The sequence below is a fragment of the Charadrius vociferus genome, unplaced genomic scaffold (genome assembly GCF_000708025.1).
Source record: "Charadrius vociferus isolate BGI_N301 unplaced genomic scaffold, ASM70802v2 scaffold787, whole genome shotgun sequence".
NCBI lineage: Eukaryota > Metazoa > Chordata > Aves > Charadriiformes > Charadriidae > Charadrius > Charadrius vociferus.
The window spans coordinates 219,325-233,680 of record NW_009649307.1 but is presented as its reverse complement, the minus strand read 5'-3'; the positions used below and the strand labels follow the sequence as shown (position 1 = coordinate 233,680).

The 14,356-nt window shown below is 40.8% G+C and overlaps 1 protein-coding gene across 1 annotated transcript; it reads right to left on the bottom strand.

Annotated features, from left to right (window-relative positions):
• Positions 1 to 875: 875 nt before the first annotated feature.
• On the bottom strand, positions 876 to 12,956 carry COPS3 (COP9 signalosome subunit 3). The gene is made up of 12 exons (XM_009889199.1): positions 12,874 to 12,956; positions 10,152 to 10,281; positions 8,337 to 8,449; positions 8,185 to 8,234; positions 7,210 to 7,302; positions 6,309 to 6,488; positions 4,921 to 5,061; positions 3,619 to 3,792; positions 2,667 to 2,753; positions 2,208 to 2,321; positions 1,528 to 1,608; positions 876 to 1,221 (listed from the first exon to the last, which is right to left on the bottom strand). Exons 1-12 carry the CDS (start codon positions 12,926 to 12,928, stop codon positions 1,168 to 1,170), a joined length of 1,272 nt encoding a protein of 423 aa, XP_009887501.1. The 5' UTR covers positions 12,929 to 12,956; the 3' UTR covers positions 876 to 1,167.
• Between the last annotated feature and the right edge of the window lie 1,400 nt (positions 12,957 to 14,356).

The window sequence follows — 14,356 nt, the reverse complement described above, 5'->3', positions numbered from 1 at the left end:
GGTTTATTTATGCTCGATAGTAGGAGAGTTGCACTGACATAAAGTGTTTCAAAGGTGTTTTAACAGTGGGAATCTTCAGCTACATTAGCGCTACAGAAAATTAAAGACCCTGTTGATTTAAGGGGTGAAGCACAAAGCTTTTATGTTTTTTGAACAACAAAGTTTTTATGTTTAAAATAGTGAATTAAAAACCAGATAGCATTCCAGCATGTTATCGCCAAATAAAATCCTAAAATGCATTTTGAGAGCTGTATAGAATTCTATGTTCCATGTAAAATTATTTTCTCTGGAAACAGATCTATATCATGGCCTTCACTTACTTCCACCACAGAAAAGTATTAGCCTGTTGAATACCTTCATGCCAATTGTATAGGAACCATTTCTTTTGGTGTGAACAACTTCATATCCAGAATCCTCCAGAACAGCAAGATCTTTCAAATATTCTTTTGTTTAGGTCTAGTAAGTTTGATCTAAGAGCAAATGTTATTAGGAGATATTTTGCACCAGAAACTTAAAATCATAAATAGCTGTCACATATGGATTCCCTATAGTGATTTCTGCTTTTCAGCAAGACTACCTTACAAGGACTCATTAATATGCTCATCCTTTTGGGAAGAACACAGTTCTTATTTCATTTAATAGACAGAGGCCAGCTACACTGGGCATATGCAAATTATAATGTAGAGAATGTACTTAAACTCCACCCTTCTACCCCCACCATACATATGATAAATCTGCACTTTGAGCCAACTTTAAATACAGAATAATGAACCAGGAATTACCTTGTAAGTGAACCAACACTAGTTTGTATTCTTCCCTGAATAACAAATTTTTTTCAGAAGAGAAAAAAGGACTGCTACAGAAACACAGCAACATTCAAACCCTTTAAAACAAAAGGTAGATTATTTAATGCATTAACGATGTTAATCTGAAGATAAATAAATCCACAACAGACTTTAGTTTATTTTGAGATTTCCTTTTTCTTTGCAGAGAGTATTTCTGATACTATACAGTACTGAGAGGGTGTTCTTTTATTTTCTTAATGTCCAGGTGAAAAGCAAAGCTCAGTTCTCTCTGCTCTCTTCGTGGAACTCCTCAATGCCCTATTCCAGGCGTGATTCTTTCATAAGCTCTTACTTGAAAGCGGAGTGGTGAGCAACATGAATTTCAGGAATAACTGGATGGTTTGGTCCCTGAGTCATCTTCTTGAGAGCCCATACTCTGGAAGGGAGAGAGTTACTTGTTTTCAAAAACAGGTCTGAAGGTTTACCTTTGAGACTCACAGTTCTTTGAAGTTCACATGTAGGAAAATGAAGTGCGTATGAAACAACATGCACTTCCTTTTTTGTTTTAAAGCATGATGTTTATGCACATATTATTAATACATGCACATTATCAATATAGAGTATTAATAATTAATTATTATTAATATGTAGTTATTAACACCGGAAGTACTGCCATTCAGTGCAACACATCCTCACTGCGCTGAATCTCTTACACACTTGTACAAGACACTAAATCAATTACCTTCTGCACAAACTGAGGGTTCACAGTGATCTCTTGATCCATGGCTTTCAGTCGTTCATCAAGCTCTATACATTTCAGCATCTTAAAAATATATATAAAGTTGATTACTTTGTCCAGCTTGTATACGATCTTCAAGATATTTCATGGCTGTGCTATGCAGAACCAGTCTTTTGCCACCACAAAAGGTCTGTGTGAAAATGTTCTCATCCCTCATCGCCCAAACAACAGTGTCAGACCCCTTTTTTATTCCCTTATTTTGATTCATGTTTTCCTAACAATCCTTTTTAAGGCCACTGATAGAGTCCCATGCGGGTCAGCCACCTCAACCTACAGGCAGGTTATTGACAACCAGTGGAAGTGATCCTTGAAGGCTAAAACTCCAAAACAATCTTTCTAATCCATTCAATTCAAGGAACTTCCCCATCACCAACATTAAGCAGTCAGCCTACTGAAATATCTCAAGCTGTACAGAAGATCCAACAGTCTATTACTGTCAATGCATTCCCTATCAATCTAAAACCTTTAAATATTAGTACTGTGAAATAGTCAAACACTGATTTATAATCCTCAATCTTTACATGCAAGTTACCTACACTGGCTTCTTCCAGCAGCGCTCTGGTTACAGACTAAGGTTCTTCACTAGGAATTCCAAAAGCAGTTAATATGTTACATATGTTTACCTCCTGATCGATGTTATGAAGCATAGCTGGATTGTTATATTTTTCAGGATTATCATGGAAACAGACCATACCATCTTTCTGATTAATACTTGCAAAGATTTCACCATCTTCTATCTGAAATGAGAGATAGTTTAATGTAAGCTATCACTAAGAACAGAATTTCAGGTAACTACAACACACAACTCCTTGTGGAATCATCTTTAACTTGTTTGCTTTTTACTTCCTACCAGCTTCTCAAAGACAAATGATGCATGCCTTATCTTAGGCAGAAAATATCTTTTAAGATTTTTTTTTGAGAACAGTCTAAATGCCACAGCAGACTGACAGTATTGCCTTCACCCTGAAAAAGAACCATTCTTCAGCCATTCAGAACTTGCACTGCCAATCCAAACGCTTAAAAGAGTCTTAAATTGGACCAGTTTTTAATTTAGGATAGTACAGCCAAGTCACAAGTCTTACCATGTGGAGGACGTATTTTTCTGCTTCTTGGGGCCCCGACAACTGCACTCGACTTGCCATGTCTTGTAGTGACAATGTTAAAAATGTCTGAAATTTAGAAAGTATTAAAAAGTTAAAACTAGATGCTACCAACTTTCCCTATCAATCCTTCACAGCCTACGCAATCTTATTTGAAGTCTGATGGGAAGAAACAAGCCTGATAGGAAGTTGTTACTTATAAGCACCATGAGAGTGGAGTCAGTTCTTCCTCCAAAGATACCGAGTGTTGCACTCTGCATGTCTCCAGAACAAACTAATGGAGTCATCACTCCATTTCTACCCCAGACACAGTCCTGACCTTGCCCTACCTATTCCCTATGTGAATAAGGTGACTGTCCATCCCCTGAATTTCTTCCAAGAGATGCATATATCGCATCACTTCTCAGCTTAGTTCTACCACAACGAACATCATCTGAGCTTGCAAAAAATAGACCTTCCCCCGATCATCTTTGAGGATTAATCTGATCTCTCAGCTAAAGGAGCACATCACTCCACTGCTGTTGGTTTTCCTTTTACTTCAGACGCTTCCAAAATCTGTCCTGCTCACTCACTCCTCTCTAATGAAGTGACCTGTAAAGTTCAGGTTTCCTACTTTTTGAATAAAGATGAACGTTATTTTGTAGCAGCGCTCACAACTTTTTTGATTATGTATGAAAATCTCATGGGCAAACCCCTCTGATAGACAGACATATTGAACCACCTTTTAAATAATGCATAAGTAGTCAAGTGAACTGGTTTTCTATATAGAGCATTTTAGTCTCATTTGTTTCAGAGACACAAATCTCAGTTTTCATCATTTCTCCGTGACATTACTATATTATCATTTTGCTCTGAATCAAATACATTTCAGAGATACACTCTTTGAGAAAAAGTAATCACAATTTCTCAGCAAAACAAAATCCCTACCTCTTACCTTGGTTAGCCTCTGAATATTCTTTTTGTAGAGAGATGACAAGCACTGCTTAACCAGCCCCATATTGTTATCCCTTGTGAATGTTTCACTGTGTTTGTTCACCAGATTTCGAAGCTCTGAGGGTTTATTGGTTGAATAAACTTGCGCTAATTCATGGTAAGCGTTGCTAAGGGGCTGCAATTAGAAAAATAAGAACCCTTCATAAAAAACACGGTGTTCAACCAGCCTCACAAAATCTATTCACTACTTCAACATTAGAAGCCATGCAGGCATAAAAGCAAATTTAAATAGCTCAAGCATCTCTCATAAAAATTACATGATGTCCATACATGGCTTTACAGCAATGACAGATCCTCATACACTCAACGTCTATTGCTGCAATGTAAGATTTAGTAAACATCATTCAAGGACCTCTGTATGACAGTTCTAGTTATGGGAGAGCCAGAAAAAGTCCATTAGCTGACCAGCATATGAAGTAAGCTGAATTCCAGGTAAGCAGCAAATTGACTAGTCACTGTCCATCCATTATATTTGTTCTAACTTCTAAGACACTGTCATCCTAGACCACGATGAATCACAGCACAGACAACAGAGAATCAGAGGGTAAAGACTAGTTCACTGAAATTACTTTAAAATGGCAATTGTTTGAGCTTGCTTATTAGTATCTGACACTAGAAGAATAATTTTTGAACTCTAAAATTTTGGTCACAAATCAGCAAATTCAGTGTTAAATAAGAACTAACTAACTTTTAGAAGTGTGTTATTTACCTAGGATCAGAAATCTCTTGCTAGCAGTTTTGTTTTCCACCCTACACCTCCTCATCAGAATGCTTACTGACTCCAAACTTGCAGCTTTTTCAGAAGCTTTTATTCTTTATAAAGCTGGAGTTTTGGAATAAGCATATTGTACTTCAGCTAGGTAAAGTTATGGGTTGAATGTTTTTACAAAGACACTGCATATTGAAAGCCAAGTGAAATCTGAGTCTTGTTTGAGTTCTAACGTAAAATCAAGAGATGTGCAGTATCAGTGAAGAGAACGTTGGTAAGTAATACTCAACCCTAAAGTTTTTGCAAATTTAAGTTTAAAAACTTGTATCGCCAATATGAACAGACATAGAAGTTGCAAGACAATCTTTAGCTATTGTACACTAGAAAGTCAGCAAGAGGTTGTACTCTGGCACATTGTGCGTTATTTCCCATGATCTGCAATGTTAAACAGTACCATCAAATGAGGGAAGAAAAAAAATAATTTACAAATCGAGATTTGTTGTTCTGTTATTTAGCTGTAATCACAAGACTTACCTTAATGAATCTACCAACTATCTGGGAAGTGTATTTTGGTAGCTGCTGAACTTTGCCAAGTAGTATCAAAGAAACTAGAATATACTTTTTATATGATTCCAACATAATATGACTGACTGCCATGGCTGGAGTAGTTATTGCCTAAGCAGGAAAGAAAGAAATGCAATAGAGATTTAGTATACTTACTGGTAGATCCTGGTAGCTACTGCTTTAACAAAAATCTCAGTTTAAAGCTGCATGCAGAAAGGATACAATGACAAATGAAATTCACCTTTGAGCATTAAAGCTTAACTAACTTCTGTCAAAATTAATTATCCAAAAAAGTAAATTCTATACAAGCTACTCAAAATGTATCATATTACAGTGATGCCTACCTTAAAACAACCCTCTTAAGATCAAATCAAAACTTGTTTCCTTGGTATGTATCTGAAGTTGTACTGGAAAGTACCTCTAGCTACTTGTTACCAGGAATGATTATACAGTTCCTGTAGAACCTGGATTTACACAAATCCTTAAAGAGGTTTATAAAGCTATTACGTCATCAGATGTCATATTTAAGTACGCTGAAAGAGGTCTGCAGAATAGGGAAAAGGAACTGTAGTTTACTACGATACTGCTAGCTACTCAAGAGCTCACCTTTGTTTACAGAGAAGAAAAATGCTGCACCAGTTTATTTTGCACATTTGACTGCATTTGCCCCCCCCCCCCGAAATTTTCCCAATTTTGCGATCTTCTCTTCTTTCACGGAGAAAGTAAAAACAGCAAATATGGTAATAGCCTTGAAGAAGTTTAACTCCCATCATAAAATTAGCAAAGGTCTTAGCAAAACCACTAAACTGTTTTTTCTTTAGGAATACACAATTCTGAATGTCAGCCTGTGAAGTGTTTCTATGCAAGCAGTAATAAGCAGGCATTTGAAAAAATATTTATAGGGAGATAAATTTAACATCAACCTTTGAGTTGCATAGTTTCATGGTGCAATAGTTACTTGGCTGTAAGAGACCTTCTTAAAGGAACACACCTCTGAAGACAGTTTGCTTGTTACTTCACTTTACACACTAAAGGGTACCATTCAGGCTGGACCCTTCATAAACAGCTAATAGTGATCACTAGCCCAAATCAGGTTTTATGTATTACTATGATGAACACACATGCTAAAGCAAATTGTATGTGAATGACGAACAGCAGTATACACCTACTAGTAGAATTATACCCCTAAGCTTAAATGAAAATAATTGGAGACTGCTTGTACTTTGCATTAGGTTCACTGCTTTTATTGCTATCCTTGTTGGCAATTCAAAGATGGCATGTGCTCTCAGAGCTATTACACATGCTACTTTTGCCTTTCAATTGATCACACTTTAGACTTACCATTTTATTTAAGTTACCTGTTCATAAAAGTAGAGTGCTCTTTCAAAGTTCTTTAGCCCAGTGTATATCATCCCACCATAGTAGTAGTAACATAAAAAGTGCTTCGCATCATATGCCCCATTCTCTTTACAAATATCCATCATGTCCACATCTAGATACGGGAGGGCAGGTTTAAAGCATTTTGCTAACAAACAGAGCTACAAGAAAATAAATCAAGTTTTTATAAATTAGCCATTTCCAGTCAAATTTCCGTGACAAAGAAGTTGAAACTAAATTCATCTAGTACTGTTTAATAAATCTCACTCCTCTAAGAGTAAAAAAAACAGTGCACGTCAGTAGTGCTGTAACACAGATTATTCATTATATCATGGTATTTAGAAAACCTTTATCACTGATTGTGAACCGTTACTAATTACCTGACTCCTAAGGAAATTAGACTCTGACAAAGCTGCTTGAAACTCCAGGCCTTGCAGACTACCGTGCTGGCAGGGCTAAATATTGTACTAAACATTCCTGTCCAGCCCTAAATCCCAGGAGCCAAGAACGAGACACAAGCACAAATCCAGGCCAAAGACACTGAGACAAACATGCCTTTTGTCAAACTTGAGCAAACAGTATCTGGATATTACACTTATACTGCCTAAGAGAAGCTGTGTGTGACTTTCAGCCCAGAGAGAAGGGATGTCAGAGGACTTTCTGAAGTCATCAACAAAACCAAAGATCTGAGGACACGCACAGAACATTTAAAATTAATAGAAGGGGATTTTATTACAGTCTATCATATTATTTACTGCTGGGGGAAAAAAAAAAAAAAGGTAAAAGTAACTTTTACATTGCAATTGTGGCCATGCTTCCTCAAAGGGTTACTGGTATTTTATAAGCTTTTACAGTCATGAGAAGCCCTTATGCTCCCCTTACCTGGCAGAGATCTGCATGTATTGAGGTCAGCTGGTTTGTGTTCATCTGCATCTTGTCTATGGCTTGTCTGAGAATGCTAATTCCTCGCAGGGGCTGTCAGAAATTACATCTCTTTCAGATAATTTCTCATAGATGGCAGCACATTGGATCTTATGTTGACACTTACAAATGAAAAATAACACTAATTGACAGGTTCCATTAAGTAATAGTTAACTTGAGGTTCCCTTTTCGTAGGATACTGCAGTCTCTCAGAAAATAAAATTAATCTTGGCTATACAACTTCTCCTGATAAACTAAATAAAGTAATAAATTCTGCTCCACAAAGCCAACCTCATCAGAACAACAGGAATTTGTATCAATAAGAAAACCTTTCTTGACTCCACGACACCATCTAAACTCCCACCAAATACCAAAAGCAAGGCTCTCGCTTTACTCCACTTAGACCAGACTTGATCTCTAGTTCTATTTCAGGCTAGATTTCACTAAAATGGCCTGAAAAAGTCAGTATTTTAGCAACAAAAACATTGGTCAAATATTTCTTAATCAAGTTTCCTTCACATTTTAAGGCATTTCACGAAGAACATTACATAACACTGGTGGGAATAACACCAAAACTAGTATCACTGACTCCTCAGCGCTAATAATTTTTGCAGCTCTCGTGCTGATGCGCACATTGTCTGAAGAACACTGTTGGTACTATGGATTTTCTAGTTTGTGTGCGAGAGCACATTTCTAGGTGACTCCCCCCCCATCCCCACCAAATTTCTCTCTCTTAACATTTTCCTTGAAGAAGTCTTAAAATCTTGGTTTACTTTCATTACCTCTCTGTAAACTTAGTAAGTAAGGAGCTGCACAAAAATACTTAACCTGAAGTTAGTGGCAAATCTTTATGAAGAGAGTTACAGACTGGTAACATCCCCTTTAAGAGCTTGGATATTGCAGGTAGCTTATTTGTAATAGATGATACTTGCTCACCTGTTTTCTCTCCACAAGGGCATTTGTTAACTGATGGCACAGGCCAGCAACTAAATGCAGTAAAAAAGAACAAGAACAAAAAAAAAGTGAAAAAAAAGACAGTAAAACCAAACTATCAAAAAATATAGAGTCTGAAAGTAAGCTTAACTTACAAGTGTCTGTTGCATATCTAATGTGTTCCCCATTACAAGTGCTGATAAAAAGCTGCACCTGTGAGAATAACGTTTCGAAGTCAGGGATGCTGGGCATAGAAAACTTCACAAACCTAAAGTAAAAACAACAACAAAGAAAGGTTTAACTCAATGTTTGGAGATTAATAAAAAAAGCTTCATCTTCATCACTAAGTCTCTGCAGATGCATGTATATGCCTGCAAACAAATCCAAACTATTTATGAAAGATGGCATACAATTTCCCCAGGAGCTGCATAACATTGGAAAATACGCTTTCCGTGCACACTCCCATTCTCAATCTCATGCAAATTACAGTTTACAACAAACTACAGCAAAGACCATTTTATCAGATATAGCAGTTAAAAATCACTGGCTACCGATGATGAATTACAATACTCGGCCACACAACTTCTCTGAACACCTTCGCCTATCCTGCAGCCATCTCCTTCTTCAACGTGCTCAAGATTTCTCAATTATTAAATTATTAGATGTGTGTCTCGTTTGGAGCTCTTTCTCTTCACCTCCAGTTTCTCTCCATCTCTGGTGGTTCCTTAGCACCCAGTAGGCTGCAGCCTTGCACATTACTTCTGCAAAATGAGCTATGATTATGCTCATCTGAGGACAATGAGAACTCCAGCTATGCATCCTACAAACACCACAATATCAGAAAAAAACTGTTTAATGCTGTTGTTGTACCCAACCCTGCCCGTACTTCAGCTGCTATACACTGTAATACGCAGTACAAACTCGCCTAGATCATGGACTGTCCTTCCCCACAAGGCTTCTGACTGTACAGGTTATGTGCTGCCACCCCTTCCCTGCCTCCTCAGAGAGTCTTATTCTAACAGCGCAGGAGTTTCCCATGCCACGGTTTCAGCTGGGAGAACTTTCCTATACGTTGCACCGATACCATCTCTTCAAATAATACATTTTACACATTATTTATTATAAACAGTTATCTTCCTTCCTCCACCCATTTTTAATGACTGTTTTCTTGTACCCCATGATAAGATTCCTCTGCTAATGCAGTACCAGTTCCCTGCCTTTTGTGAATTCCATAATGCATTTTTATGAGATGCGAGTGAATATAAAGTGCATTACCTCTGTGTGTTACAGTCATTTTGTTTCAAAAGGATACTAGAGCAAGTACTAGAATTCTTCTCTTTCCTTTAAAAGAGACCATTAAAATAATAGTGGAACCTGTAGACGCTTCACTTGTGGTTAGGTACAGCTAGAAACAGTTTGAGCTTCAGGGCCAAATATCCTTACCTTACTTCAGCATCACCAAGGCACTTCAAGTCTTATCTTAAACTACAGACAGCAGCAAGAACCTCAATGCTGTCCAGAGACAAATGCCCAAGAACTATGATAAGAAACCATGCTTCACTGGAAAAAAAAACAACTTGTTGCTGTGTGCTTAAAGTTCAGCGCACTAATGCCCTGCCAATCAAGTTCTAAAAGTTAGTTTTATACCTTTTTGCTGAACACATATGGAAAAATACTTATAAAGACATAAACAAGAGAAATAGATAAAGCCTTAAGGAAAATAAACTCCCAATATTACCATTTGACACTAACGGCATTTATAAACTCCAGGGTTTTTTTCTTTTGGAAATATAAATTTGCTTTGGTATTTTTATTAATAAATTGTGCATCACGGAAGGAAACTAAGCACCATTCTAAGACATGCAGATTGAAAAAAATTATGTCCAAAAGCAAAACATTTTGTGGACAATTCAGCATGTTGCTGAAGTTGTAATACTAAAGATATTTAATTAAAAGAAAGCAATACTTACAAGACAGCAAGAACGCCTAACGAGTGTTCCTGCACATCCAGGGCACCAAGCACTGTATCCAGATGGGAAAGATTTTTTGCTAGCAGTTCTCCGCTTTTATTGATCAGTTCACAAAGCTGGGTCATTTGCCCTGAAATACAAAACATTGTTGTCAAGCTCTAATTAGAGAACACTCACACATTCCCACACTTCATTACACCTTTTTCCCCTATATAACCTAAGGAAAAAGTAGTGTCACCCAGAGAATTTACTTTTCTTTAATACAATAGGCATTAGCTTTCAATAAGTGAAGTACCAACCATATTTATTTTTTTATAAGGTGACAGCTAAGCTTCTGGCCTTTGGCATTGCAAAGGCGCCCCTCAGAACACAAACACAACATGAAAAGCAGCATCAGCTCGCCTCATTAGGGGGGCTTCAGGGTCTCGTATCAATGCCAAGCCTACAAAACTTTGACCGGTATACTGTGATGCAACATTTTGCCTCATGTGGATACACTTATGCCTTCTAGGCGTTATAAGGGAAAAAAAACAAAAGAAAACCAAAACAGAACCAAAAATAGTTTTCTCCACTTCCTAAAAAATCCCAATACCAGGGCTTGTTCCTTGCTGCTCCTCAAGTGCCCTATTGACTTTTAAGGTCTGCTTATAAGCATTTTTTTTTAATTAGACAATAAAATTACAACTAAGTACCTACAACAAAAGGATTTAAAAAAACCCTGTTTTTAATTTTACTTTGTATAATTAAAACAACGTTATTCTATTTGTTGTGAGCTACAAACACAGCATGAAAGCCAACTACTTTGAAATAGCAAGGTACGGTAAGCCCCAAAAACCTTTCAAAGAAAGCAGACCGTGAACCGCTTTCATTACCATGAACTGCTTTCAAACTCTTCCTCCCTCCCAATTACTTGAATTAAAACTACGCCTTTCTGAAGCAGAGTATTGTTTCAGTGTTCAAACCTTGCAGATTAGAGAGAAAAAAACAGAGGTTCTCTCACCCTTACAAAAATCTTCATAAAATGAGGAATAGTGCCTCCATTCATAGAGATTTACACTATCCTCAATTCTCTGGCCTTCTCCACTGAAAAAGAAAACCTGGGAAGCCCTAGCAATGAAACGTTAGCTTTCAAGTAACAGAGAGATCAAAAGTTCCGAATGGGGAACCAGCACCCAGGAACTCCAGAAACCTGTCCCCAAAACTGCTCTCTCCATTCAGAATTAAAACTCCAAGGATAAGCATCGAAAGACAGAGGGCTTATAAAGCGCTCTGTGGTTTGATAACGGTATTCAAGCATTGCAAGACCTTAGTTCTGGTGTCCTCCCTAGTAGAGAAATCCCCCCATTCTACACCTATCATCTAGCATTCCCCTAAAAAACAAAGCAAAAAACCCTCAAAAGAACCCTTTACCCACAAACACACACCGAACAACTTACAGCATAAGCAGAAATACCCACACCAGACCTAACTAAATGTCGATTTATGTTACCTTCCATGCAGCCAAATGCTGATAACCAGAAACCAACACCACCACAAGCACATGTACTTCTCCCGTGTGCTCTCATGACCTCCAGCAGCCCAGATTTACTTTCTCACTGAGAATGTCTACCTGGCTCATCCCAGATGAGAGAACTTCCATAAAGTCAACCAGTTTCTCCTTGTACTTTTTGCATCCACAAAACCTTGTAATAAAAGGTTCTCCAGTTAAATTACAGCTGTACAAAGTATCATCTTTATCCGGTTTGTTCCCGCACCTTGGGGTATAATTTGTTTCTTGTATCTGGCATCCCCAGTAAAAATACTCTATATTTAATAGGTTAAACCAAAGTAAAAGAAAGTTGGAGGTCTACCCAAAAGTAACTGCCAGAGATAAAGCCTGGGATTACAGGGGAAAGCATCAGTTTCTGATCAGCTGCAGGGAGCAAACACCCCATGCAGAGAAACACTCAGAAAACGTTTTAGGGAGCATCAACACAGAAAGCTCAAGAACTAGGAAACACTGTGCCCACACACAGGAAAATTAGGAGTTTGGCCACGAAAATAAGGAATTCTAACTATGCTTAATACAACACTTTCTGAACACTTGCTTATGGCAACTCTAACGGACAGTCTCAGGCCTCCTACCACATGCTTCCGTGGTAAGGCAGGACTCTTCTGCCCATGCTCTACTTTGTCCCCAGGAACTAACACTTCCGAAGTGTATTTTAAAACACACATGCTGCAACTTGCACGCTCATCAGTTAGGTGACAGGCTGAGCCACAGAATCCCAGTTAACATCCCTGCCATGCCCGCTCCTCCCCTCTGATTTTCAAGGCTCAGATTTTAGCACGACTGCCGGTGCCGGCTTCACTCCACACACCCGGGACCTCCAGCTACCTAAACCAACCACCGTGCCGCTGCCCCGGGAGAGGAAGCGAGGAGCGCCGTGAAGGGCACTGCCGGCCCCTCGTACCCTGTCAAACCAGCGGCGGCTGAACCCCGCCGGGATCCCCCCGAGATCGCCTCTGCGTGCGGCGAGGGAGCCCTGAATTACAGCCCGGCAAGGGCCTCGCCAGCCGGGGTGGCAGGACCCGCGCCTGAGGGAGACCCGTGAGAGGGGGCAGGCCCCGGCCCGCCCTCCACAGCCGCGCGGGGCCTGGCGGGCTCCACCGGCCGCCGCCGCCCCCTCCTCAGGCCCCGTTGGCCCCCCCGCCGCACGCGGCTCCCTCCCCTCACGGTCACCTTGAGCCGAGAGCTGCCGGACGCTGTTGACGAACTGCTCCAGGGCCGACGCCATCTTGGCGGCTGGCGGCGCGGCCGGGAGCGGCGGGGGGAAGCGGGAAGGAGCCACCGCTACGGCCGCCGCCGCCGCCAGCCAATCAGCCGCCGCTTAGCTGGGGGGAGGGAAGAGGAGGGGGCGCGCGACGCCCGCCGGCCGTGCGTCACTTCCGCCGCTGCGCCAACTCTCGCGAGAATCTCCCGTCGCTAAGGTATCCGCCGCCTTCCCTCCGCCCGGCCGGAAGTGCCCACCCCGCGTCAAGCACAGGGAAGGCCCTGTCAGCGCGAGAAGCCGTGACTCAGCAGGGCTGAGGGGTGGGCTTGATGACGCCATGATGGCGTCATGCCCTCACCCCTCCCCCCCCCGACCTGTGTCGCGACACGGGGCCTTCAGCGGGTTCAGGCTCTCAGAATTTGAATTTTTTTTTCAGGTTAATTCGGTCGATATAAATGGAATTGTATTTTCCACCCGTCCAGGAGCCGAGGCGGTGAAGTAACGCAGCGCTGCGCTGCTGCGGGCGGGGGGAATTCGTCAGTCCCTCAACACACTACGAAGAACGAGGAAACCTTTTCTGCCCATGGTGGAGACGTGTGTGTATTCCCTCGCCGCTGCCTCAGAAACGTCCGTGTTGAAACCCCGTTCCGTGCAATAAGCAAATGCCTCCGGTGCGAGTGGAAGCAGGACATGGGCTTGAAACTTCATATGTGTTCCCTCCTAATCTCACTTTTATGTTTACCCTCACGGCCTAGCTGCCAGTTCTGCCCCTTTTGTCATTCACGCTGTGACCTTCCCCAAATCACCTGATCACAGCTCATTTGCCCTTTCCATGAAACAAGGACAATGTATGCTGCTGGAAAACACTCTGGAATTGAAAGATGAAATGTTTTGGAACCATTAAAGTTGTATTATTGCCGTTGAACAAAATCTTTTCTTTCCCAGCTCAGCATTTACCTAATCCTGTTAATCACGCTCGAAGGCCTCCCCCTTCTTTAGCAGCTTTAATCGCTCGCAGTGTTTTCTGACCGGTGATCTTTGGTCCTGTGTCAGAATGTACAGACCTTCATGGTGTGGTGTTTCTATGTCAGTGATGCTTCTGGGTCCCGGTATTGTCTTTTCAGGGTTCCCCGTGGGGACAAAGCTGTGTCACATTGAGTGAGACCCCGGACACAGTGTGCCCCCTCCCTACGAACTGGAAGAAATGGTTATATTTTGTGTCAAGGCTTAGCTGCAAAAAAAATAATCACCACGTCATGTCTTAATGATCACCTCAAACCACACACGTGTGCCCCCAAAAATGTACCCACCACCCACTCCAGGGCATAGGGGAGAGGGGGGAGAGAGGGTCCGCAGCAGGTGAGGGGAGATGGAGCGTTGGGTGCCCCCGAGGCTGAGGGTTCGGGAAACTGAGGCAGGGGCTCGGTGCCCCGCCGAGCCCCGCTCCGGTGC

Bases quoted from the DNA above. Each gene is read 5' to 3' on its own strand.
- COPS3 (XM_009889199.1), bottom strand. From the start codon at position 12,928: ATGGCGTCGGCCCTGGAGCAGTTCGTCAACAGCGTCCGGCAGCTCTCG. The intron at 8,235-8,336 runs GTAAGTTAAGCT...TACTGCATTTAG, and splicing joins TAGATATGCAACAGACACTT to TTGCTGGCCTGTGCCATCAG. The intron at 3,793-4,920 runs GTAAGTCTTGTG...TTCTAATTGCAG, and splicing joins TAGTTGGTAGATTCATTAAG to CCCCTTAGCAACGCTTACCA.